Here is a 24697-nt window from a genome sequence, read left to right as displayed (position 1 = left end):
ACATGATTGAGCACTAGACGCTGCGTCTTTCGGGTCAAGAGAGTTTTGTGCTGAGCAACGCGGGGTGGCGTACATTTGAACAGATCTGATATAGATGGAGCATTGGATAGGACCAATTTGGTAGCAAGGCCAGCATCTAGCTTGGTACAGCTCATACAAGACCAGCATCTAGCTTTAGTTAATAATTTAGGGACAAGAGCACATCGGGACTATTGCTATCAGGCATGGGGTGTATTCAACTAGGCTAGCTATAAGGAAGGCTGAGGCGAAGCATCATTCAGCCCACACCACTTTCCCATCTACACACAGAAAACCACTGAGCGAACAGCCGGGACTAGAGCCAAGCCCAAGCATGGAGATGGTTCTGGTGAGCGCGGCGACGTGTGCACTGAAACCCGTCCTAGAGAAGTTGTTTGCCCTCATGGATGACGAGTACAAGCGTTTTAAGGGTGTGCGTGGTGAGATTCAGTTCCTCATGGATGAGCTCACCGCCATGCATGCCTTTCTCCTCAAGATGTTTGAGGAGGAGGAACCTGATGAGCAAGATAAAGTGTGGATGACTGCGGTGCGGGAGCTCTCCTATGACATGGAGGACTCAATCGATGACTTCATGCAAGGTGTTGGCAATAAAGATTCAAAGCCAGATGGTTTCATAGAGAAGATCAAGAACTCACTTGGGAAGTTAGGGAAGATGAAGGCTCGTCGTTGGATTGGTAACGAGATCCATGATCTGAAAAAACAGATCATCGATGTCGCCGAGAGGAATGAAAGGTACAAAACCCGGCAGGCCATCTCCAACATAAAAAATGAAGTTGTTGACCCTAGAGCTCTTGTTATCTTTGAGCATGCCTCAAAGCTCATCGGAATGGATAGACCAAAGGCTGATCTAGCCAAACTGTTGAATAAGAAAAATGGATGGGTGTCATCGAAGGAGGAAGAGCCGCTGAAAATAGTTTCCATTGTTGGATCTGGAGGATTGGGCAAGACAACTCTTGCAAATCAAGTGTATCAAGAGCACAAAAAGGAATTCCAGTGTTGTGCTTTCCTATCCGTGTCACGGAAGCCAGCCATGATGAACATCCTTAGAAGTATTCTTAGTCAAGTCAGCAATCAACGTTACGATGACACCAAAGCAGGGAGCATACAACAAGTCATCAGCAACATCACAGAATTCCTTGCGGACAAAAGGTATTCAGTTTCCTTTTACATGTTATCTTTGTATTCAATTGAGATGCTATTTAGTCCCTCTTGGTTTATAGGGCTCATCTAAAAAATATATTTTTCTGCTACAGTATTGATCTTATTACAATCACATGTTTAGATTTTTAATGTGCGTTAAATCACTGCATGCAAGGATTAAACGAAAAACTCATCAATTAATGTAGAAGTTCTTGCTAATTTAGTTGTAATGCATGCATGCATTGTAATTAATGCATCACAACATTTTGAGAAAAATGAGAATACTAATTAAATACTTTTGCAAACTATAAAATTTATTCCACCACTTATCATTTATCTTGGTTTGGGAGATTTTCAAATTCACTCATATAAACTGAAAGGGAGGGAGTAGATAAGTTGTATGACAATCATACGAACAATGCCATGGTTTCTCAATTGATGGTGTATGTTGTTAAGGCATCTTCAATGCGGACTCTCAAACTGCCCGCATCCTTCTCAATCACGCGGTCCAGACGTGTTTTGTCATCTAAATTAATGGTTATGTATCCATCTAATGGGCGGTCTGGACGTCATTTTTTCCGTAAACCGGAATCAAACTTGCGGCTCTAGTTTTGCCAACGTGAGATGGCAGTTCTGCGCCGTTCCTGCCCGAGCACCACGACGGCTCTAGTTCAAGAAGGCCTTCGTCAGGATGCACGGGACCAAGTGCACCGGCAGCCAGCCCGCTGCTCCCTCCCCTTGGCAGATCAGTGGGGCTGGGCAATACGGTGTGTCGGCGTGGTGGCGTGCGTCCGGTGCACACCTCCGGGCATGCGCAGTTGACCACGAGAGCCAGTCTGTGGACCGAGCGCTAATCTAAGGCACGGCCATCTGCTTGACGTCAACAATAGCCGTCGACAGTATTCGGGGCTTTTGTCGTGAGTCACTAGTTCGTGAATATAATAGCTCATTTAATCCCCATTTAATGTCATGCAGCCTCCTATAGCCTCTTTTTAGTCCCACAAATATATAGCCTCCTATAGCCTCTTTCAAATACTCCCAAAGCTTTCCATCATAATCACGAATAGATGCTTAGCCTAGTTGGTAACTGTAGGTGCTCCTAGTATAGGAGGTCCTGAGTTTGATTCTCCACCTTGCCTACTAAATTTTTCTTCATTTTGCTGTAGTAGGCCCACTTGCCTGCCTGATGGCCCACAAGGGTAGCACACGGCAACTACCTGGCCCAATACACGAAATCTTTTTTGTTTTCATAGCATAAGAAAATTAGTACCACCTTGAATTTTAAAAGTTCTCAAAAAATATAATATGGGTGAACGGATGAAAAAAAATCGGAGAAACACAACTTGCTTTATTAGTAATCTCTACTACTTAAAAAGAACGTAAGGTTCCTATTTCACCTTTCTTCCCACCACCCCTTCGTCCAACCTTCCACGTATATGATCAGTCATCTTAATTTACTTATCTTTTGAACCAATTTCACTTAATTTGCTTACCAAACTTCTAATCAAAATATAGGATAATTAACGGTCAGAATTTGATGAATATTTATTTACACAATCGCATACTATAACCAGGTAAATCAATTCTGATCAAAATATAAGGTAAATCTCTACTGCTTAAGAAGAACGTAAGGTTCCCATTTCACATTTGTTCCCACCACCCCTTCGTCCAACCTTTCATGTATATGATCAATCATCTTAATTTACTTATCTTCTGAACCAATTTCACTTAATTTACTTACCAAACTTTTAATCAAAATATAGGGTAATTAACGGTCAGAATTTGATGAATATTTATTAACACAATCGCATACTATGGGCAGGTAAATCACTTCTGATCAAAATATAAGGTAAATCATTAAAAAAAAAGATGAACATTCATTCACTCAATCACATATTATGGGTAGGCATATCCGTGCAACGCACGAGCATTGTTCTAGTAAGGTATAGATATAGATTGATGGGGGCTGGTCGCGATTTTCACCTCTTCTAACGCTGTCGACCGTTACGCCCAAAACCGGGCCCCACCTATCGTAAGCGCGCTTAAACATTTTAAGCCGTCGATTGGTGTTTTTGCAAAAAATAATAGGCTGAGAATTAGTGGTTTTTGTTCCAAATCTGTAAATCCGTGTTTCCTGCAAATCTAGCTCATTATGTGATGGTTCTACAATTAACTCTATCCAAATCGACAGCCTGAGAGCATCTCTAGTAGATCTGCTATATTCCCAACCTGGAAAACCAGTTTAGGGTACCCCGGAAAATGGTTTTTCGGGTTGCAATCTTGTCCGGCGGAACAAATAGGCTATATTGGTACCGGAAAATTCAAATATCAAGTTCATGCTAGAAATTGTTCATCGGCGATCATAACGAACACAATTCATCGTAAACAAAGACGATGATTCACACAAACAGTAGATACCTATCCCTAGTTCGCAGACATGTTCACCATCGTGCCCACATGTCGATGTTGAGGTAGTTCTTGATGACGGACTTGCGCAGCGCCCACATGAGCTCGTGCTCCTTCTTGGCGGCTTCGAGGTTGTCCGGAGCACCTTCTTTGGTGTTCGACACCGTACACTCGGCGGCGGCGCGACACATCTTGAGGTGGGGCAAGATGTGCTTGTCGAGTACATCAAAGCCAACTGACGCGTCTTGCCACCACTCTGGGAGAGTTGGGCACAATCCCGCCCCTGCGTCGACGTCCAAAGGCGCCCGCCTCCTGCTCGTCATCGCTGACCACCACCACGTATGGCACTAAGCAGGAGCTCCCAGCCTCCACAACGTGTGAGCGGGCGGGCGACGTGCGTAGGCCGTCCCAACGGCTCCCCCAAAGGCGTGCGTGCTTACTTGCGACGGCCGACCGACAGAGGTGATGCTCCTCTTCATCTTCGCTATGGCCTCTGCCGCTCCTTGGCACATGGATGGTCGACGATGGATCTACCAGAGATGTCGAGCATGGAGGCGGAGAAATGGAGGATTCGCTCTCTAGAGTTGCTTAATTTTGCGGCGAAGGAATGAATTTGGCGGTGGGGGGATCCGGGGCTAACATTATTCGGGCACATTATCGATGATATAGCACCAAAGGGACAGATTTAGGGCAACCTGGAAAAAATTATCGGCCACGCTGGAATGCTATTTCTGTACGGGCCACAAAATGGCCCGGGACTTGCATATCGGATGGTATTTTTGGGTCAAGGGCATTTTGTGGGGTCTGCTAGAGATGCTCTGAGTCTGCCACTGAAAACCGTACTAACGCTGAGGCTGGAGAAGTCAATGATGATGCTCTAAGTCTGCCTCTTGGGGACATTGTGTTGGAGATGGACTCGGACAGAGGGACTTCGGGCTCTTGTAGGTGGTCAACGACGGCTAATGTGACGTCTCCATGGAGGTAGCAGGAGCACCGTTCGCATGCAAGAAGCATCTGGTGGGTTATGTTAGTCAATCTCGTGGAATCAGAGCAGCATATGTTTGCTCTATCGGACATATCATTCCTCTTGCGGATATATGTTCGCTGGAGGAGGCGCTGCTGAGCTGACGTAGAAGTCGGGAAGACATGTCCCCCAAGTCTGTAATGCCGCTAGAAGCACCACTATGGAGGGACCCGAGTTGAGGAAGATTTATTGGATGCTCTGCCGCCACCACCCGAACGAAGACAAACAAAAACCTTAACCTACAGCTATCTACGAACCGGGAGAGAACTAGGGTTCCCTTCCCCTCCCGCTGCTAGAGCGACTGAAGGAGGGGTAGGGAACCCGCAGCCTTGTCGACGGTCGATGTTGGGTATCTGGTCACCTCCCTCTCGACTTTCTACAGTTGCAAAAGGATGGGAAAGTAAACCCTTCAAAATGCACTTTAAAGATAACTCCATTGAGTTTCTTAGAGTGAAACTTGTTGGGGAACGTAGCAGAAATTCAAAATTTTCCTACGTATCACCAAGATCTATCTATGGAGAAACCAGCAACGAGGGGAAGGAGAGTGCATCTACATACCCTTGTAGATCGCTAAGCGGAAGCGTTCAAGTGAACGGGGTTGATGGAGTCGTACTCGTCGTGATTCAAATCACCGATGATCCTAGTGCCGAACGGACGGCACCTCCGCGTTCAACACACGTACGAAATGGAGACGTCTCCCATGCCTTGATCCAGCAAGGAGGAGGGAGAGGTTGATAGAGATCCAGCAGCACGACGGCGTGGTGGAAGTAGCGGGATTCCAACAGGGCTTCGCTAAGCGCTGCGGGAGGAGGAAGATGTGTCACGGGAGGGAGAGGGAGGCGCCAGGCCTTAGGTTGGTTTGCTCCTCCTTTTCCCCACTATATATAGGGCCAAAGGAGAGGGGGAGGCGCAGCCCTTGCCCCTTCCTCCAAGGAAGGGTGTGGCCAAGGGGGGGGAGGAGTCCATCCTCCCCAAGGCACCTCGGAGGTGCCTTCCCCCCTTAGGACTCTCCCCCTTTTCTCTTCTCATGGCGCATGGGCCTCTTGGGGCTGGTGCCCTTGGCCCATATAGGCCAAGGCACACCCCCTACAGCCCATGTGGCCCCCGGGGCAGGTGGCCCCACCCGGTGGACCCCCGGGACCCTTCCGGTGGTCCCGGTACAATACCAGTGACCCCGAAACTTGTCCCGATGGCCGAAATAGCACTTCCTATATATAATTCTTTACCTCCGGACCATTCCGGAACTCCTCGTGACGTCCGGGATCTCATCCGGGACCCCGAACAACTTTCGGGTTACCGCATACTAATATCTCTATAACCCTAGCGTCACCAAACCTTAAGTGTGTAGACCCTACGGGTTCGGGAGACATGCAGACATGACCGAGACGTTCTCCGGTCAATAACCAACAGTGAGATCTGGATACCCATGTTGGCTCCCACATGTTCCACGATGATCTCATCGGATGAACCACGATGTCAAGGACTTAATCAATCCCGTATGCACTTCCCTTTGTCTAGCGGTATTGTACTTGCCCGAGATTCGATCGTCGGTATCCCTATACCTTGTTCAATCTCGTTACCGGCAAGTCTCTTTACTCGTTCCGTAACACATCATCCCGTGATCAACTCCTTGGTCACATTGCGCATATGATGATGTCCTACCAAGTGGGCCCAGAGATACCTCTCCGCTTACACGGAGTGACAAATCCCAGTCTCGATTCGTGCCAACCCAACAGACACTTTCGGAGATACCTGTAGTGCACCTTTATAGTCACCCAGTTACGTAGTGACGTTTGATACACCCAAAGCATTCCTAGGGTATCCGGGAGTTGCACAATCTCATGGTCTAAGGAAATGACACTTGACATTAGAAAAGCTTTAGCATACGAACTACACGATCTTTGTGCTAGGCTTAGGATTGGGTCTTGTCCATCACATCATTCTCCTAATGATGTGATCCCGTTATCAACGACATCCAATGTCCATGGTTAGGAAACCGTAACCATCTATTGATCAACGAGCTAGTCAACTAGAGGCTTACTAGGGACATGGTGTTGTCTATGTATCCACACATGTATCTGAGTTTCCTATCAATACAATTATAGCATGGATAATAAATGATTATCATGAACAAGGAAATATAATAATAACCAATTTATTATTGCCTCTAGGGCATATTTCCAACAGTCTCCCTCTTGCACTAGAGTCAATAATCTAGTTCACATCGCCATGTGATTAACACTCACAGGTCACATCGCCATGTGACTAACACCCAAGAGTTTACTAGAGTCAGTAGTCTAGTTCACATCACTATGCGATTAACACTCAATGAGTTTTAGGTTTGATCATGTTGCTTGTGAGAGAGGTTTTAGTCAACGGGTCCGAACCTTTCAGATCCGTGTGTGCTTTACAAATCTCTATGTCATCTCCTAGATGTAGCTACCACGCTCTATTTGGAGCTATTCCAAATAACTGTTCTACTTGGAGTTATTCTAAATTGTTGCTCCATTATACGCATCCGGTATCTCTACTCAGAGCTATCCGGATAGATGTTAAGCTTGCATCGACGTAACCCTTTACGACGAACTCTTTTCCACCTCCATAATCGAGAAAATTCCTTAGTCCACTAGTTACTAAGGATAACTTTGACCGCTGTCCTGTGATCCATTTTTGGATCACTCTGGTACCCCTTGACTGACTCATGGCAAGGCACACTTCAGGTGCGGTACACAGCATAACATACTGTAGAGCCTACGTCTAAAGCATAGGGGACGACCTTCGTCCTTCCTCTTTCTTCTGCCGTGGTCGAGCTTTAAGTCTTAACTTCATACCTCACAACTCAGGCAAGAACTCCTTCTTTGACTGATCCATCTTGAATACCTTCAAGATCATGTCAAGGTATGTGCTCATTTGAAAGTACCATTAAGCGTTTTGATCTATCCTTATAGATCTTGATGCTCAATGCTCAAGTAGCTTAATCCAGGTTTTACATTGAAAAACACCTTTCAAATAACCCTATATGCTTTCCAGAAATTCTACGTCATTTCTAATCAACAATATATACTCATCAGAAATTCTATAGTGCTCCCACTCACTTCTTTGGAAATATCAGTTTCTCATAAACTTTGTATACACCCAAAATCTTTGATCATCTTATCAAAGCATACGTTCCAACTCCGAGATGCTTACTCCAGTCCTTAGAAGGATTGCTGGAGCTTTGCATACTTATTAGCATCTTTTCAGGATTGACAAAACCTTCCGGTTGTATCACATACAACCTTTCCTCAAGAAAATCGTCGAGGAAACAATGTTTTGACATCCTATCTGCAAGATTTCATAAATAATGCAGTAATCGCTAATATAATTCCAACAGACTCTTAGCATCGCTACGAGTGAGAAAGTCTCATCATAGTCAACTCCTTGAACTTGTCGGAAAACATCTTAACGACAAGTCGAGCTTTCTTAATGGTGACATTTACCATCATTGTCCGTCTTCCTTTTAAAATCCATCTGCACTCAACAGCCTTACGACCATCGAGCTGTTCTGCCAAAGTCTACACTTTGTTTTCATACATGGATCCTCTCTCGGATTTTATGGCCTCGAGCCATTTATCAGAATCCGGGCCCACCATCGCTTCTCCATAGCTCGTAGGTTCATTGTTGTCTAGCAACGTGACTTCCAAGACAGGATTACGTACCACTCTGAAGTAGTGCGCATCCTTGTCATCCCACGAGGTTTGGTAGTGACTTGATCTGAAGTTTCATGATCACTATCATAAGCTTCCACTTCGATTGGTGTAGGTGCCACAGGAACAACTTCCTGTGCCCTGCCACACACTAGTTTAAGAGACGGTTCAATAACCTCATCAAGTCTCCACCATCCTTCCACTCAATTCTTTCAAGAGAAACTTTTCCTCGAGAAAGGACCTGATCCTAGAAACAATCCCTTATTGCTTTCGGATCTGAGACAGGAGGTATAACCAACTGTTTTGGGTGTCCTATGAAGATGTATTTATCCGTTTTGGGTTCGAGCTTATCAGCCTGAAACTTTTTCACATAAGCGTCGCAGTCCCAAACTTTTAAGAAATGACAGCTTAGGTTTCTCTAAACCATAGTTCATACGGTGTCATCTCATCGGAATTACGTGGTGCCCCTTTTTAAAGTGAATGTGGTTGTCTCTAATGCCTAACCCATAAACTATCGTGGTAATTTGATAAGAGACATCATGGTATGCATCATATCCAATAGGGTGCAGTTATGATGTTCGGACACACCATCACACTATGGTGTTCCAGGCTGTATTAGTTTTGAAACAATTTCCACAATGTCTTAATTCTGTGCCAAACTCGTAATTCAGATATTCATCTCTATGATCATATCATAGATATTTTTATCCTCTTATCACGACGATCTTCCAACTTCACCCTGAAATTACTTGAACCTTTCAATAATTCAGACTCGTGATTCATCAAGTAAATGTACTCAACATCTACTCAAATCATCTGTGAAGTAAGAACATAACGATATCCACTACATGCCTCAACACTCATTGGACTGCACACATCAAAATGTATTACCTCCAACAAGTTGCTTTCTAGTTCCATTTTACTGAAACCGAGGCTTTCAGTCATCTTGCCCATGTGGTATGATTTGCATGTCTCAAGTGATTCAAAATCAAGTGAGTACAAAACGGTCCATTTGCATGGAGTTTCTTCATGCATATATACCAATAGACATGGTTCGCATGTCTCAAACCTTTCAAAAATGAGTGAGCCCAAAGATCCATCAACATGGAGCTTCTTCATGCGTTTTATACCGATATGACTTACGTGGCAGTGCCACAAGTAGGTGGTACTATCATTACTATCTTTTGGCATGAACATGTGTATCACTACGATCGAGATTCAATAAACCATTCATTTTAGGTGCAAGACCATTGAAGGTATTATTCAAATAAACAGAGTAACCATTATTCTCCTTAAATGAATAACCGTATTACGATAGACATAATCCAATCATGTCTATGCTCAACGCAAACACCAATCTCGATGGTAGAGGGAGCGTGCGATGCTTGATCATATCAACATTGGAGACACTTCCAACACATATCGTCAGCTCACCTTTAGCTAGTCTCCGTTTATTCCGTAGCTTTTTGTTTCGAGTTACTAACACTTAGCAACCGAACCGGTATCTAATGCCCTGGTGCTACTAGGAGTACTAGTAAAGTACACATCAACACAATGTATATCCAATATACTTCTATCGACCTTGCCAGCCTTCTAATCTACCAAGTATCTAGGGTAATTCTGCTCCAGTGGCTGTTTCCTTTATTACAGAAGCACTTAGTCTCGGGTTTGGGTTCAACCTTGGGTTTCTTCACTAGAGCAGCAGCTGAATTGCCGTTTTATGAAGTATCCCTTCGTGCCCTTGCCCTTCTTGAAACTAGTGGTTTCACAAACCATCAACAATTGATGCTCCTTCTTGATTTCTACTTTTGTGGTGTCAAACATCACGAATATCTCAAGGATCATCATATATGTCCCTGATATATTATAGTTCATCATGAAGCTCTAGCAGCTTGGTGGTAATGAATTCAGAGAAACATCACTATCTCATCTGGAAGATCAACTCCCACTTGATTCAAATGATTGTTGTACTCAGACAATCCGAGCACAAGCTCAACAATTGAGCTTTTCTCCTTTAGTATGTAGGCTAGAAGAACCGTCGGAGGTCTTATACCTCTTGACGTGGGCACGAGCCTGAAATCCCAATTTCAGCCCTTGAAACATCTCATATGTTTCGCGACGTTTCAAAACATCTTTGGTGCCTCAATTCTCAACCATTTAACTGAACTATCACGTAGTTATCAAAACGTGTATGTCAGATGTTCGCAACATCCACAGACGACGTTCGAGGTTCAACACACCGAGCGGTGCATTAAGGACATAAGCCTTCTATGAAGCAATGAGGACAATTCTCAATTTACGGACCTAGTCCGCATAATTTCTACTATCAACTTTCAACTAATTTTTCTCTAGGAACATAACTAAACAGTAGAACTAAAGCACGAGCTACGACATAATTTGCAAAATCCTTTTGACTATGTTCAGAATAATTAAGTTCATCTTATGAACTCCCACTTAAATAGACATCCCTCTAGTCATCTAAGTGATTACATGATCCGAGTGAACTAGGCCGTGTCCGATCATCACGTGAGACGGACTAGTCAACGTCGGTGAACATCATCATGTTGATCGTATCTACCATACGACTCATGCTCGACCTTTCGGTCTTCTGTGTTCCGAGGCCATGTCTGTACATGCTAGGCTCGTCAAGTTAACCCCAAGTGTTTTTGCTGTGTTCCGAGGCCATGTCTGTACATGCTAGGCTCGTCAACACCCGTTGTATGTGAACGTAAGGATCTATCACACCCGATCATCACGGCGTGCTTCGAAACGACGAACTGTAGCAACGGTGCACAGTTAGGGGAGAACACTTCTTGAAATTTTAATGAGGGATCATCTTATTTACTACTGTCGTTCTAAGCAAACAAGATGTATAAACATGATAAACATCATATGCAATCAAATAATAGTGACATGATATGGACAATATCATATAGCTCCTTTGATCTCCATCTTGGGGCTCCATGATCATCTTGTCACGGGTATGACACCATGATCTCCATCATCATGATCTCCATCATCGTGTCTTCTTGAAGTTGTCTCGTCATCGACATGCAAGTCGTGATTCCCTTGACAAGAACATGATCAATCTCATACATCACATATATCATTCATCACATCCTTTTGGCCATATCACATCACATAGCATACCCTGCAAAAACAAGTTAGACGTCCTCTAATTGTTGTTTGCATGTTTTACGTGGCTGCTATGGGTTTCTAGCAAGAACGTTTCTTACCTACGCAAAACCACAACGTGATATGCCAATTGCTATTTACCCTTCATAAGGACCCTTTTCATCGAATCCGATCCGACTAAAGTGGGAGAGACAGACACCCGCTAGCCACCTTACGCAACTAGTGCATGTTTGTCGGTGGAACCGGTCTCACGTAAGAGTACGTGTAAGGTTGGTCCGGGCCGCTTCATCCCACGATGCCGCCGAATCAAGATAAGACTAGTAACAGCAAGCATATTGAACAAAATCAACGCCCACAACTACTTTGTGTTCTACTCGTGGATAGAATCTACGCATAGACCTAGCTCCAGATGCCACTGTTGGGGAATGTAGCAGAAATTCAAAATTTTCCTACGTATCACCAAGATCTATCTATGGAGAAACCAGCAACGAGGGGAAGGAGAGTGCATCTACATACCCTTGTAGATCGCTAAGCGGAAGCGTTCAAGTGAACGGGGTTGATGGAGTCGTACTCGTCGTGATTCAAATCACCGATGATCCTAATGCCGAACGGACGGCACCTCCGCGTTCAACACACGTACGGAACGGAGACGTCTCCCATGCCTTGATCCAGCAAGGAGGAGGGAGAGGTTGATAGAGATCCAGCAGCACGACGGCGTGGTGGAAGTAGCGGGATTCCAACAGGGCTTCGCTAAGCGCTGCGGGAGGAGGAAGATGTGTCACGGGAGGGAGAGGGAGGCGCCAGGCCTTAGGTTGGTTTGCTCCTCCTTTTCCCCACTATATATAGGGCCAAAGGAGAGGGGGAGGCGCAGCCCTTGCCCCTTCCTCCAAGGAAGGGTGCGGCCAAGGGGGGGGGGAGGAGTCCATCCTCCCCAAGGCACCTCGGAGGTGCCTTCCCCCTTTAGGACTCTCCCCCTTTTCTCTTCTCTTGGCGCATGGGCCTCTTGGGGCTGGTGCCCTTGGCCCATATAAGCCAAGGCACACCCCCTACAGCCCATGTGGCCCCCGGGGCAGGTGGCCCCACCCGGTGGACCCCCGGGACCCTTCCGGTGGTCCCGGTACAATACCGGTGACCCCGAAACTTGTCCCGATGGCCGAAATAGCACTTCCTATATATAATTCTTTACCTCCGGACCATTCCGGAACTCCTCGTGACGTCCGGGATCTCATCCGGGACTCCGAACAACTTTCGGGTTACCGCATACTAATATCTCTATAACCCTAGCGTCACCAAACCTTAAGTGTGTAGACCCTACGGGTTCGGGAGACATGCAGACATGACCGAGACGTTCTCCGGTCAATAACCAACAGCGGGATCTGGATACCCATGTTGGCTCCCACATGTTCCACGATGATCTCATCGGATGAACCACGATGTCAAGGACTTAATCAATCCCGTATGCAATTCCCTTTGTCTAGCGGTATTGTACTTGCCCGAGATTCGATCGTCGGTATCCCTATACCTTGTTCAATCTCATTACCGGCAAGTCTCTTTACTCGTTCCGTAACACATCATCCCGTGATCAACTCCTTGGTCACATTGCGCATATGATGATGTCCTACCAAGTGGGCCCAGAGATACCTCTCCGCTTACACGGAGTGACAAATCCCAGTCTCGATTCGTGCCAACCCAACAGACACTTTCGGAGATACCTGTAGTGCACCTTTATAGTCACCCAGTTACGTTGTGACGTTTGATACACCCAAAGCATTCCTACGGTATCCGGGAGTTGCACAATCTCATGGTCTAAGGAAATGACACTTGACATTAGAAAAGCTTTAGCATACGAACTACACGATCTTTGTGCTAGGCTTAGGATTGGGTCTTGTCCATCACATCATTCTCCTAATGATGTGATCCCGTTATCAACGACATCCAATGTCCATGGTTAGGAAACCGTAACCATCTATTGATCAACGAGCTAGTCAACTAGAGGCTTACTAGGGACATGGTGTTGTCTATGTATCCACACATGTATCTGAGTTTCCTATCAATACAATTATAGCATGGATAATAAACGGTTATCATGAACAAGGAAATATAATAATAACCAATTTATTATTGCCTCTAGGGCATATTTCCAACAAAACTCATGAATGGTTTCATGAAGGACAACCACCACGTCCAGGATGTGTCATTCGGGCATGAAAGCCGTCTGAGTAGGATGAACCCACAACGTGACCTATTGCGATCAGCCTATTTGTACCCACTTTGATATGAAAATTAAAGCTAACATTAAGGAAATAGATTGGCCCAAATTGCTCAATCCGCACCGCGTCCTCCTTAGGAAGCAATGTGATAGTTCTGAAGTTTACCTTAAATAACTGAAGCTCCACATTGAATAAGTCTTGAAACAACAACTTTTTGTCTCTTTTGATGATCCCCAACATTTTCTGATAAACCTACGCCGGGAAACCACGTGATACCCGTGCTTTATTGCTTTCCATATATAAGTTGGCGTCATACACCTCCTTGCCATAAAAAGCATTGTCTACACAACATTCTCTTTTGGTGAAAGTTCCAGGATATCCTCAATGTTGTCCTCGTCCATCACGCAAAGTTGAACACCAAAAGAGCCAAATAATTGCTTAAATTAATTAGAACTCTATGATTTGAGATTCTCTTGGTCCAAAATAGTTCCCCGTCGTGTTAAGCCGAACCTAGCTGAATATAAGGAAATTCTTTCTTTATAACAGAGAAAAGAGGACAGGTAAAAAACACATGTTTGCATTAGACTTCTCAAGGAGAGTGAAAACACAAGGCTTCCAAAAATATATTTAGAATACATTGAAATGCGAAGGAAATATATAACTGATTTCTCCAACAATTTTCAAAGCCACCCGAATGGGACACATACTTTTTTTTCCTTGTAGGACTCCGTTCCTATGAAATTTCTATAAAATTCATTTGTTCTAACCGGGGTCTTATACATGACCTAACTAGGACTACCATGAACTCTTTTCTTGAGGTGCTAGCTGAAGCTCCATACCCCCTCCCAAAGTCGATGAACAACCTATTAGTGTTTGAACGAGACTTTCGATGATAAGAGCATCTCTAGCAGCTTGTCTATAGGAGAGGTAGAAAATGTAAGGCAAAAAATACTCTCCAACAGATTGTTTATGAGATACTCTACAACTCCACATTGTCCAAATGTAAACAACACCCATACATATTTGGACATTGTGGAGCAGTAGACTATCCTATAGACAATATGCTGGATACGTTTTGTCTATATCTCGTATAGACAACTGTGTTTAATGGTTATAAGGTACCACTAGAATATACGAAAGAGAATATAAACAATGTGCATATAGACTATCTGCTGGAAAAATGATTTTTTAGATGGGATATTTTTAGATCATTGTCTATGTGGAACTTTAGACAAGCTGCTAGAGATGTTCTATGGAACCTGTTCCTTGGAAGGCACGAGGAGCATAGGAGGGGTGGTGATTTGGACTTTGAGGCTCAAATATAAATCATTTTCAACCGCGGGAGTGCAATCATTGATAGGGATTCTTTGGTATCAATTTCATGGCAAAGATAAAAACTGGGAATGGGACGAGAATTTATGTGAGGTGCAACTACTGCATTCTTCTTAACATACTGAGGCATCTCTTGATCTTTTGCACGGTCATGCCAGCCGATCAAACTGTTACTGATATTTTCCTCTTCTCCATAATACACCAAAGTAGCATCAATGCATAAGCATGAATTACTTAAGTCGATAATGACATTTTTAATACATGTGTCAGATTTCCTACTTATATTTTTTGTAAAATAAATGAAAACATCTCACTTTTTTTTATCACTTCACATCAAGATGTTTCTTAATTTAGAACAAAAACTCACCCATAAAATCATGTGCAGGTACTTTATTGTTGTTGATGATATATGGGATGTAAAAACATGGGATGTTATTAAGTGTGCATTTCCCATGAACACTTGTGGAAGTATTGTTAGAATAAATTCGAGGCGCTCCATTGATCTACCGAGGACCAAGCAATCACACAAGGCACGACACCGAGATTTGTTCACGAGGTTCACCGATATGGCTACATCCCCGGGGCATGACTACGGGCGCTCCTCCCCGTGACACCGTCACAATACCGCACCCCGGCCGCCCGGGCGACGGCACACGCCGCCGGCTCCCCCGCATGCCCGTGCTATTATGTTGGCATAGGTTACATCGTGTGTCTACCCCCGCTATATATGAGAGGCCTAGGATACAAGTGTCCTACTTGGACACGACTCCGTATCCTGTCTACACACCGTACGACTCCAAGTCCAACTGTAACCTAACTTGTACAATAATATTCGACACAATTCTAACAAACTCCACCTTGGCGAATATTCTCCACCACCTTGAATTCGTCCGTGCGTCGAACCTCCATGTACATTGGACTTGAGATACGCCATGAGCCCCACTGCTACTCCCAGACTCCATGTGACTCCACCTGCAACTGTAGTCCCTTCTCGTCTTCTTCACAGTCAACACTCGAGCAAAATTAAGTTCCTCATTACTGTACCTTGTGCTTCCAACTTCCAGAGTATCCGTTCAACGACATCACACACCGATCACTGTCTGCGTGAAAAATGAACCACTCACATATTGGACGCCACATATAAGAGTTACGTGAACTCAACGTCACTGCTCTTTCTGTACTGCTTGTCTGAAACTTGAAGGAATTTCACCGTCGCCCTGTGTCACCCTGAGTCAAATTCGCAGTTGTCTCATCCTTTTTTTCGGATAGTCTCTGACATGTCCCACCGCTATAGCACTCCGCCTCCTTCTGTCTTGTCATCCGCACTTTGCCCTGTGCACTGAACACCACAGAATATACGGCCATGTACTCTCTCAGCTTTTGACAATTCCAGACTCTCCGTCACTTTCTCAGATTCTCCATGGTCAACTCCTGTCCATCTTCCGGTACCGATAGACCCAGTCACCAACTTGAATCTGGTACTCGTCAACACTACTTCAGCACCCTTTGCACAATTTTGTCTGACCACATGTCTACCATTAGTGCCTTGGTCTGTCGCTGTGTCCCGTGCTTACCGCACGCCTCGCCGCTATCACCGCGTTGAGCCTCTGCTGTCCTGGTCGAGTCTCCAGCGTAGCTTGCCCACACTGCCTCAACCCCCACTGCAGAGAACCATCGATCATCACCGACCGATGCCGAGTATCACGTCTCCATCAGACCATTGGGCCCCAGTCCGATCCACGTGTCTCTCGCTATCCCGCTGAAATAGGCTACGATTCTCCGGATCCTTACGCCGTAGCCCCTCCATCAGCACAGAGTGAAGTCGTCCATCAGACTCCAGCTCCACCTTCAACATGACTCCATGTAGCTGCGCTATGCTACCCTGCGCCCTGACGACTTCAAGCTCTCTCATGTGTGCACCATCTTTTTTTTAACCAAACAAATCTCACATCTGACCATAGCAACGCACATCTCAATCCCAGCAAACGGATGCATGCCACGCTTGCACACCAGGCCTCCTTCAGCCATTCGTCTCCTCAGGCCTTGGCTGCACCTGGGCCTTAGGCTAGGCACGCTTGGGCATCTCGCCCACAGGCCGCACGGACTCACTAGCGCATCGTGCAACGGCCGCATGCCCTAGCACTGCTGGTCCTCGTCTTCAGCGTGATACCAGCCGCCGCGCGCACTTGTGATCGAACCTCCTGCATGCCGAGCCTCAGACCACGCCGCGTACGCACCTGACGCAGCTTCCTGGACCGCCACGCGAGCCATGCTGCAGCGCTTCTGCACGGGACCGACCGAGACTCCCACTGCCTGCCATACACCCGTGCGCCGACGAGAACTCCAGCTGCTAATCGATCTGCCTCCTGCTCCGGATTGCTTCTTGCACTCGCCGACTTCTGCTGCTTCAGAAAATTCCATCGATCGTCCTGGCTTTTCCGTCGACTACCATGAGATTGCTCCCGATCGCCTAACACACCACGGATCGAACTAATTTCTTTCGCAGCCTTCGGCATCACCTCTAGATCAACAACCGCAGCCTCAAATCGAACCTTGCTCTGATACCACTTGTTAGAATAAATTCGAGGCGCTCCATTGATCTACCGAGGACCAAGCAATCACACAAGGCACGACACCGAGATTTGTTCACGAGGTTCACCGATATGGCTACATCCCCGGGGCATGACTATGGGCGCTCCTCCCCGTGACACCGTCACAATACCGCACCCCGGCCGCCCGGGCGCCGGCACACGCCGCCGGCTCCCCCGCGTGCCCGTGCTATTATGTTGGCATAGGTTACATCGTGTGTCTACCCCCGCTATATATGAGAGGCCTAGGATATAAGTGTCCTACTTGGACACGACTCCGTATCCTGTCTACACACCGTACGACTCCAAGTCCAACTGTAACCTAACTTGTACAATAATATTCGACACAATTCTAACAAGTATCCTAATCACCACTACTCGTATGACTGATGTTGCTCGGGCATGTTGTTCATCATTTGTTGGTCACATCTACAATTTGAGGCCTCTTGATATGGCACAGTCAAGAAAACTATTTTACACAAGACTAGACTCCAAAGAAGATTGCCTTGAGCACCTTGAAGAAGTTTGTGATCAAATTTTAGAAAAATGTGCCGGTTCACCTTTGGCAATCATTGCTATATCTGGTTTGTTGGCTAACAGAGAAAATACCATTGAAGAATGGGATAGAGTGAAAAATTCAATTGGATGTACACTTGAAAGAAATGCTACCGTGGAATTAATGATGAAGATATTATCACTTACCTATTTTGATCTTCCTCCTCATCTGAAGACTTGTCTACTGTATCTGAGTATATTTCCAGAGGACTATATTATTGAGAAGAAGGACCTGATAAGGAGATGGATTGGTGAAGGGTTCATACGTAAAGAGGGCAGATATACATTATATGAGTTAGGACAAAGGTATTTTAATGAGCTAATCAATAGGAGTCTGGTCCAGCCTGTTAAGTCAAATGAACATGGTGTGGTGATGAGTTGTCGAGTTCATGACACAATTCTTGATTTCATCACATCCAAGTCCATTGAAGAGAACTTTGTTACTTTCGATGGCCTTCCGGATCTAAACACTGTGACACAACGCAAAGTTCGTCGTCTATCTCTCCAAGTTGGGAATCAAGGAAATTCTTCAAATAGCTTGTTGTTGTCTCATGTCCGATCAATTAATGTGTTTGGGTATTCCGGAGAAATTCCTTCTGTGGATAAGTTCAAGTATTCGCGTGTTTTAGACTTTGGAGGCTTTAGCCAACTGGAGAGCCATCACCTTGCAAATATAGGGAGATTGTTTCAGTTAAGGCACCTGAACTTGAGAAACACAAGAATAAATGAGCTATCAGAACAAATCGGACTTCTAGTGTTCTTACAGATGCTGGACATAAGAGGCACATACGTGAATAAATTACCTGCATCTATTGCTAATCTCAGAAGATTGGTGTATCTCCTCACGGACACGGGTGTTATATTTCCAGATGGAATTGCCAAGATGCAAGCACTGGAGATACTGAAGCGGGTCGCCGTCTTCAAGCAATCAGTTAGCTTTATGCAAGAAGTTGGCCAACTAAAGAATATGCGAAAGCTGATCCTAGATTGTGAAGAAAATACAGCGGCAGTTAAGGAGGAGGGTGATGCAACGGGAGTTAAGGAGGAGCGCAATAAAGCCATTGGCTCTTCTCTCCATAAACTGTGGACGCAGAACCTTGGTTCTGTAACTATTTGGAATCATGAATGCCGTATCTCGGTGGAACCAAAGAGCAAGAAACTTATGGGTGGGGCACCGCAAGTTCAGAGTTGGATGGGCTTCCTCTGTAAAATTGGTTGAAGTGTATGCTTTCGCAGGGACGCATTGCGTGTTATTTATAAACCATAGATACAAGGGAGGTGGTTCAGGTTGTTACCGGATTGATCCTCAAGCTAACGATCTATACAAGATAAGGATCGATCTCAACTAACCTTAAACCACCTGGAGTACAACACACGCAACGCTATCCTAATATGTGTACACGGTTTATACTGCACCACGTACACGTTACATTGTCTAACACTCCCCCTCAATCATAACTTACCAAGTTGAGATTGCTCTTGAAATCTTCCAGTTTGCGCCATGACAAAGCTTTGGTAAAGCCATCTGCAACTTGGTCATTGGTGGGAATGAAACGAATGTCCAATAGCTTCTTGGCTACTCTTTCTCTCACAAAGTGGTAGTCAACTTCAATATGTTTTGTCCTTGCATGAAATACTGGGTTTGCTGAAAGGTAAGTGGCACCAATATTATCACACCAAAGACATGCAACTGGTGAATGTGTCACACCTAACTCTTTTAACAGAGTTTGAACCCATATAATTTCAGCTGTGGCATTTGCTAAAGCTTTGTATTCCGCTTCAGTACTGGACCTCGATACTGTTGCTTGTTTGCGTGCACTCCAAGATATCAAGTTTGGTCCAAAGAAAACAGCAAAGCCACCTGTGGACCTTCTGTCATCTGGACATCCTGCCCAATCTGCATCTGAAAAGGCACTTCCCAATGTAGAACTTGACTTGGAAAATTTTAGTCCAGTGCTCATGGTTCCTCTAAGATATCTGAGAATTCTTTTTACTGTTGTCCAGTGTTCAAGTGTAGAAGAGTGCAAGAACTGACATACTTTATTGACAGAGAATGATATATCAGGCCTTGTTAAAGTCAAGTACTGCAATGCACCTACCACACTTCTGTAGTTTGTAGAATCATGAGCTCTCAAGACTTCACCAGTTTCCTTAGAGAGCTTTTCAGAAGTGGACAGAGGCATATTTGACACTTTGCAATTCATCATACCAGCACATTTTAATACATCTGATACATATTTTTCTTGAGTTAGAATAATACCATCCTTGACTTTCTTCACCTCTATTCCCAAGAAATAATGCAAGTCATCGAGATCCTTTAAGGCAAAATCTCTTCTGAGATCTTTCAACAACGCTGTAGTTCCCTCCTGTGAAGAGCTAGCCACAATAATGTCATCGACATACACAAGCATAAAGATGGTGATTTTGCCTTTGTGATAAAAGAATAATGAAGTGTCAGCCTTTGACGGTCTGAAGCCAAGCCTTTGAAGTTTTTCACTTAACCTAGAATACCACGCTCTAGGTGCTTGCTTCAACCCATACAAGGACTTATCAAGCTTACAAACATAGTGTTGCTTGTTTTTCACCTCATACCCAGGAGGTTGTCTCATATACACTTTTTCCTCTAGAACGCCATGAAGGAACACATTCTGCACATCCAATTGACGAAGACTCCAACCTTTTGATACTGCAATAGATAGAACAAGTCTGACAGTAGCAGCTTTAACAACTGGACTAAAGGTGTCCTCATAGTCAATGACATATCTTTGTTTAAAACCTTTTGCAACTAGCCTGGCTTTGTATCTATCTATTTCTCCTGTAGCTTTTCTTTTAACTCTATAAACCCATTTGCAATCAATAATGTTTCTGCCCTTGGCCGGAGGAACTAAGTGCCAAGTCTTGTTCTTGATTAATGCATCATATTCCTCATCCATTGCATTTTTCCATTTTTTATTTTCAAAGGCTTCATGTAGACTATTTGGTTCTTCTGTGGTAACAAGACTAGCAAACTTAGTTTTACCATACCTGACCGTACCATCTGTATGTACTTTGGGTTTTGTAATACCATGCTGAGATCGTGTACGCCGAGGTTGTTCGGGTGCAGCAGCCGTTGGCGCAGAAGATCCCGCAGCTTGCGCAGAAGATCCCACCGGATTTGTCACAGAGGAGCCAGGCGCACCTGATCCAAGGCGGATCCCGACTGAATCAGGGGCAGATGCGACGGACCCAGAGATGCTGTCGAGGGCCCGCCTTGCCCCCGCATCGACGTGCGGTACAGAAGCCGCCATCTGGCGCGGAGAGCCAGTCGTGTCGCCCCTGGACCTGCCTGATCCAGAGTGCGCGGTGGGGCTGCTCCCAGAGGGCCCGCAGTCAGCGGCAGCGACCGGAAACGAGGGCGTGGACGTGTCGCGGGCGCACGTGAGCAGGTCGCTGTCCCCACCTGCAGGCGCGGCGGTCGAGGGATTTCGCTCGGGATTGCCGCCTGCAGACCTGTCGCTACATGCACCTGGATCCTCCTCGTGTTCCGCGTCAAGCTGCTGCATAAAATCATGACACACAACAGGATTTCCTCCAAAATTTATGGCAGGATTTGCATGAAAATTAACCGATGGATTAGCACTAATTTCATCCCCATGATCAAGAGGCTCTTTGGTGACAGAATTGTCAGGAAGAAGGAGAACTTCTGATCTAAGAAGAGCACCGGCATTGGGGTTTGTGAAGCAAAAGGAAAGACGGTTTCATCAAATACGACATCACGAGATATGTAGACCCGTCCGGCTGCTACATCCAAACACTTGAACCCTTTATGAAGATTGCTGTATCCAAGAAAAACACAACGTTTGGAGCGAAATTCAAGCTTCTTAGAGTTGAATGGGCGGAGATTAGGCCAACATGCGCACCCAAAAGTGCGGAGAGCATGATAGTTTGGTTTTTCTTGGAACAATCGTTCAAGAGGTGTTTCAAGATTTATCACCTTACTGGGAGTTCTATTGATAAGGTACGTGGCAGCTATAAAAGCTTCATCCCAGAATTTTAATGGCATGGAGGCATGTGCTAATAGTGAAAGTCCAACTTCCACAAGATGCCGATGTTTCCTTTCGGCCGATCCATTTTGCTGGTGTGCGTGGGGGCAAGAGACGTGATGGGTGATCCCAATTTGCCGGAAGAAGGAGTTTAAACGCTCGTACTCACCACCCCAATCTGTTTGCATGGTAATGATTTTACGATTAAAGCGTCGTTCAACAAGAGCTTGGAATTCATGAAATATTTTGAACACTTCAGACTTATGTTTAAGAATGTAAATCCAAGTGAACTTGCTGAAATCATCGATGAAACTCACATAATAATTCTTCCTATTAATAGAATCTCGGGCAGGCCCCATACATCAGAAAAAACTAGCTCTAAAGGAGCATTGGAAACACTAATGGAATTTGGATAGGGGAGTTGGTGACTTTTGCCTTTTTGGCAAGCATCACATATACTCTCTTTATTCAACTCACTATTTGAAAAGGAAATTTTATTCTTCCTAAGAACATGCTGAACGATTGTCGATGAGGGATGACCTAATCGGCTGTGCCACCTTGATGGAGAGACCTTGGTGACACCACACACCTGCCTGCCCGAGCTCAAGGGTGCAGATGAGAGGGGATAGAGGCCACCCCTACATCTGCCTTGGAGGAGGGTTTTCTTCGTTGCCTTGTCCTTGACAAAGAAATAGTGTGGATGAGTTTCAAGAAAGGCATGATTGTCATGTGATAATCGATGAGCAGAGATCAAGTTCTTGGTTGCTTTAGGAACATGCAATATATCTTTAAGATGAAGATTGCGAGTGGGGGTATGAATATAGGCTTGACCAACATGGCTAATTTTCATACCTGCGCCGTTGGGCATGTTCACTTGATCCTGGCCGGAGTACTTCTCCCTCATGGTGAGCTTGTCAAGCTCACTGGTAATGTGATCTGTAGCCCCTATGTCGACGTACCAGTTGGTGTCGACCCCATAGGAGCTGGTGTTGGTGTTGACAGCTGCTGCGCTCTTTTCCTTGGTGAACGCGATGTCGAAGCGGCGGTAGCACTCCACCGCGACCGCCGCCACGGGAGACGGCGTTGGCAGAGGAGTGGGAGGATTGGTGCCCGCCATCGAACATGGCGAGCCTGTTCTCGAAGCCGACGAGGAGGGAGTAGAGCTCGTTCACCTTGATTGGCTCGGCCCTGGCGCACAGGGAGGAGACAAAGCCCATGTAGTCGAAGTCGAGGCCGGCGAGGATGTATGACACCATGTCATCGTCGGTGAGGGGCTTCCCAACGGAAGCCAGTTCATCTCCGAGCGCCTTCATGCGGCCGATGTACTCGGCGACAGTTGAGGTGCCCTTCTTGGTGTTTGACAGCGCGATCCTCGTGTTCACCACGTGCGCCTGGGTTTGGGAGATGAACATCTCCGTGATGGCAGTCCATGCTGCCGAGGCCGTGGTGCAGTGGGTGATCTGGATCATCACAGGAGGTGAGACTGAATTGAACAGAAAACTCAGAACCTGGGAATCCTTCGCCCTGGCGATCTCATACGCCGGGTTGGGCGCATCTGTTGGCTTGCCCTCCTTATCCATGAGCTTGGGCGCCGGCTCTTCTCTGTCGGGGTCGATGTAGGCGACGAGCTGAGCGCCGCGGATGGCAGCAATCGCCTGAGCACGCCACACCAGGAAGTTGGAGTGATGGAGGCGATCGGCGATGGGAATGAGGGCTGGTGCAGCGGCGGCGGCGGTGGAGCTTGAGGCCATGGCTAGGGTTTTGGGATGTGCTAGAGGTTAGGCTCTGAATACCATGTAAAATTGGTTGAAGCGTATGCTTTCGCAGGGACGCATTGCGTGTTATTTATAGACCATAGATACAAGGGAGGTGGTTCAGGTTGTTACCGGATTGATCCTCAAGCTAACGATCTATACAAGATAAGGATCGATCTCAACTAACCTTAAACCACCTGGAGTACAACACACGCAACGCTATCCTAATATGTGTACACGGTTTATACTGCACCACGTACACGTTACATTGTCTAACATCCTCATCAATCTCCAAGAGTTGCAGCTTGAAGTGCAGGGAGTCGACCAGGAACATATCTGCATCCTTGGAGGCTTACCAGCTCTGATTGTCCTGAAGATGAAAGTAGCAGCAAAGGGTAATGACCTGCTCAGAGTCAGTGGTGCAGTTGGGTTCCCATGCTTGAGGGAGTTACTTTATCATAAAGTGTTGTTTGGAGGGATGGATCTATTGTTTGAGCCAGGATCCATGCCCAAGCTAGAGAAGCTTGATCTTTTGTTCAACGCAGGGGAATGTGACTCTCTCAGCAGCGAAGCTTTCGATCTCGGAATCGGTAACCTCCTCAACCTCGGTAGTGTCAAATGTGAAGTACGTGGCTGGCTCAACAGTGCTGTTTCAGCAGCAAAGGCTTATTTGGAGAAAACAGCCAGGATACATCCCAACCGCCCTACTCTACTGCTTGCATAGATCGATATATGGTTGTGCTGCATCAAGCCACCCTACTATTAGAGGTATCTTCATTTGATCCTAAGATCTAAATTTGTCTCTC

General features: G+C 45.7%; 1 protein-coding gene across 1 annotated transcript; it reads left to right on the top strand.

The window, feature by feature from the left end:
• On the top strand, positions 1 to 24697 carry LOC125515643 (disease resistance protein RGA5-like). Its single transcript, XM_087529285.1, has 4 exons — positions 1 to 1188; positions 15358 to 15444; positions 17924 to 19314; positions 24170 to 24697. The coding sequence occupies exons 1-4, from the start codon at positions 353 to 355 to the stop codon at positions 24613 to 24615; spliced, it is 2760 nt and encodes a 919-aa protein (XP_087385411.1). The 5' UTR covers positions 1 to 352; the 3' UTR covers positions 24616 to 24697.

Source organism: Triticum urartu, chromosome 6A (assembly GCF_056163025.1).
Source record: "Triticum urartu cultivar PI428250 chromosome 6A, HENAU_Tu73, whole genome shotgun sequence".
Lineage (NCBI taxonomy): Eukaryota > Viridiplantae > Streptophyta > Magnoliopsida > Poales > Poaceae > Triticum > Triticum urartu.
This window is presented reverse-complemented; position numbering and strand designations above follow the sequence as displayed.

What these genes read in the sequence shown, in the direction of transcription:
- LOC125515643 (XM_087529285.1), top strand. Translation starts at nt 353, where the DNA reads ATGGAGATGGTTCTGGTGAGCGCGGCGACGTGTGCACTGAAACCCGTC. An exon ending in ATGAACACTTGTGGAAGTAT is followed by an intron (nt 15,445 to 17,923) that starts TGTTAGAATAAA and finishes TCTAACAAGTAT; the next exon opens with CCTAATCACCACTACTCGTA. An exon ending in AGTTCAGAGTTGGATGGGCT is followed by an intron (nt 19,315 to 24,169) that starts TCCTCTGTAAAA and finishes CATTGTCTAACA; the next exon opens with TCCTCATCAATCTCCAAGAG.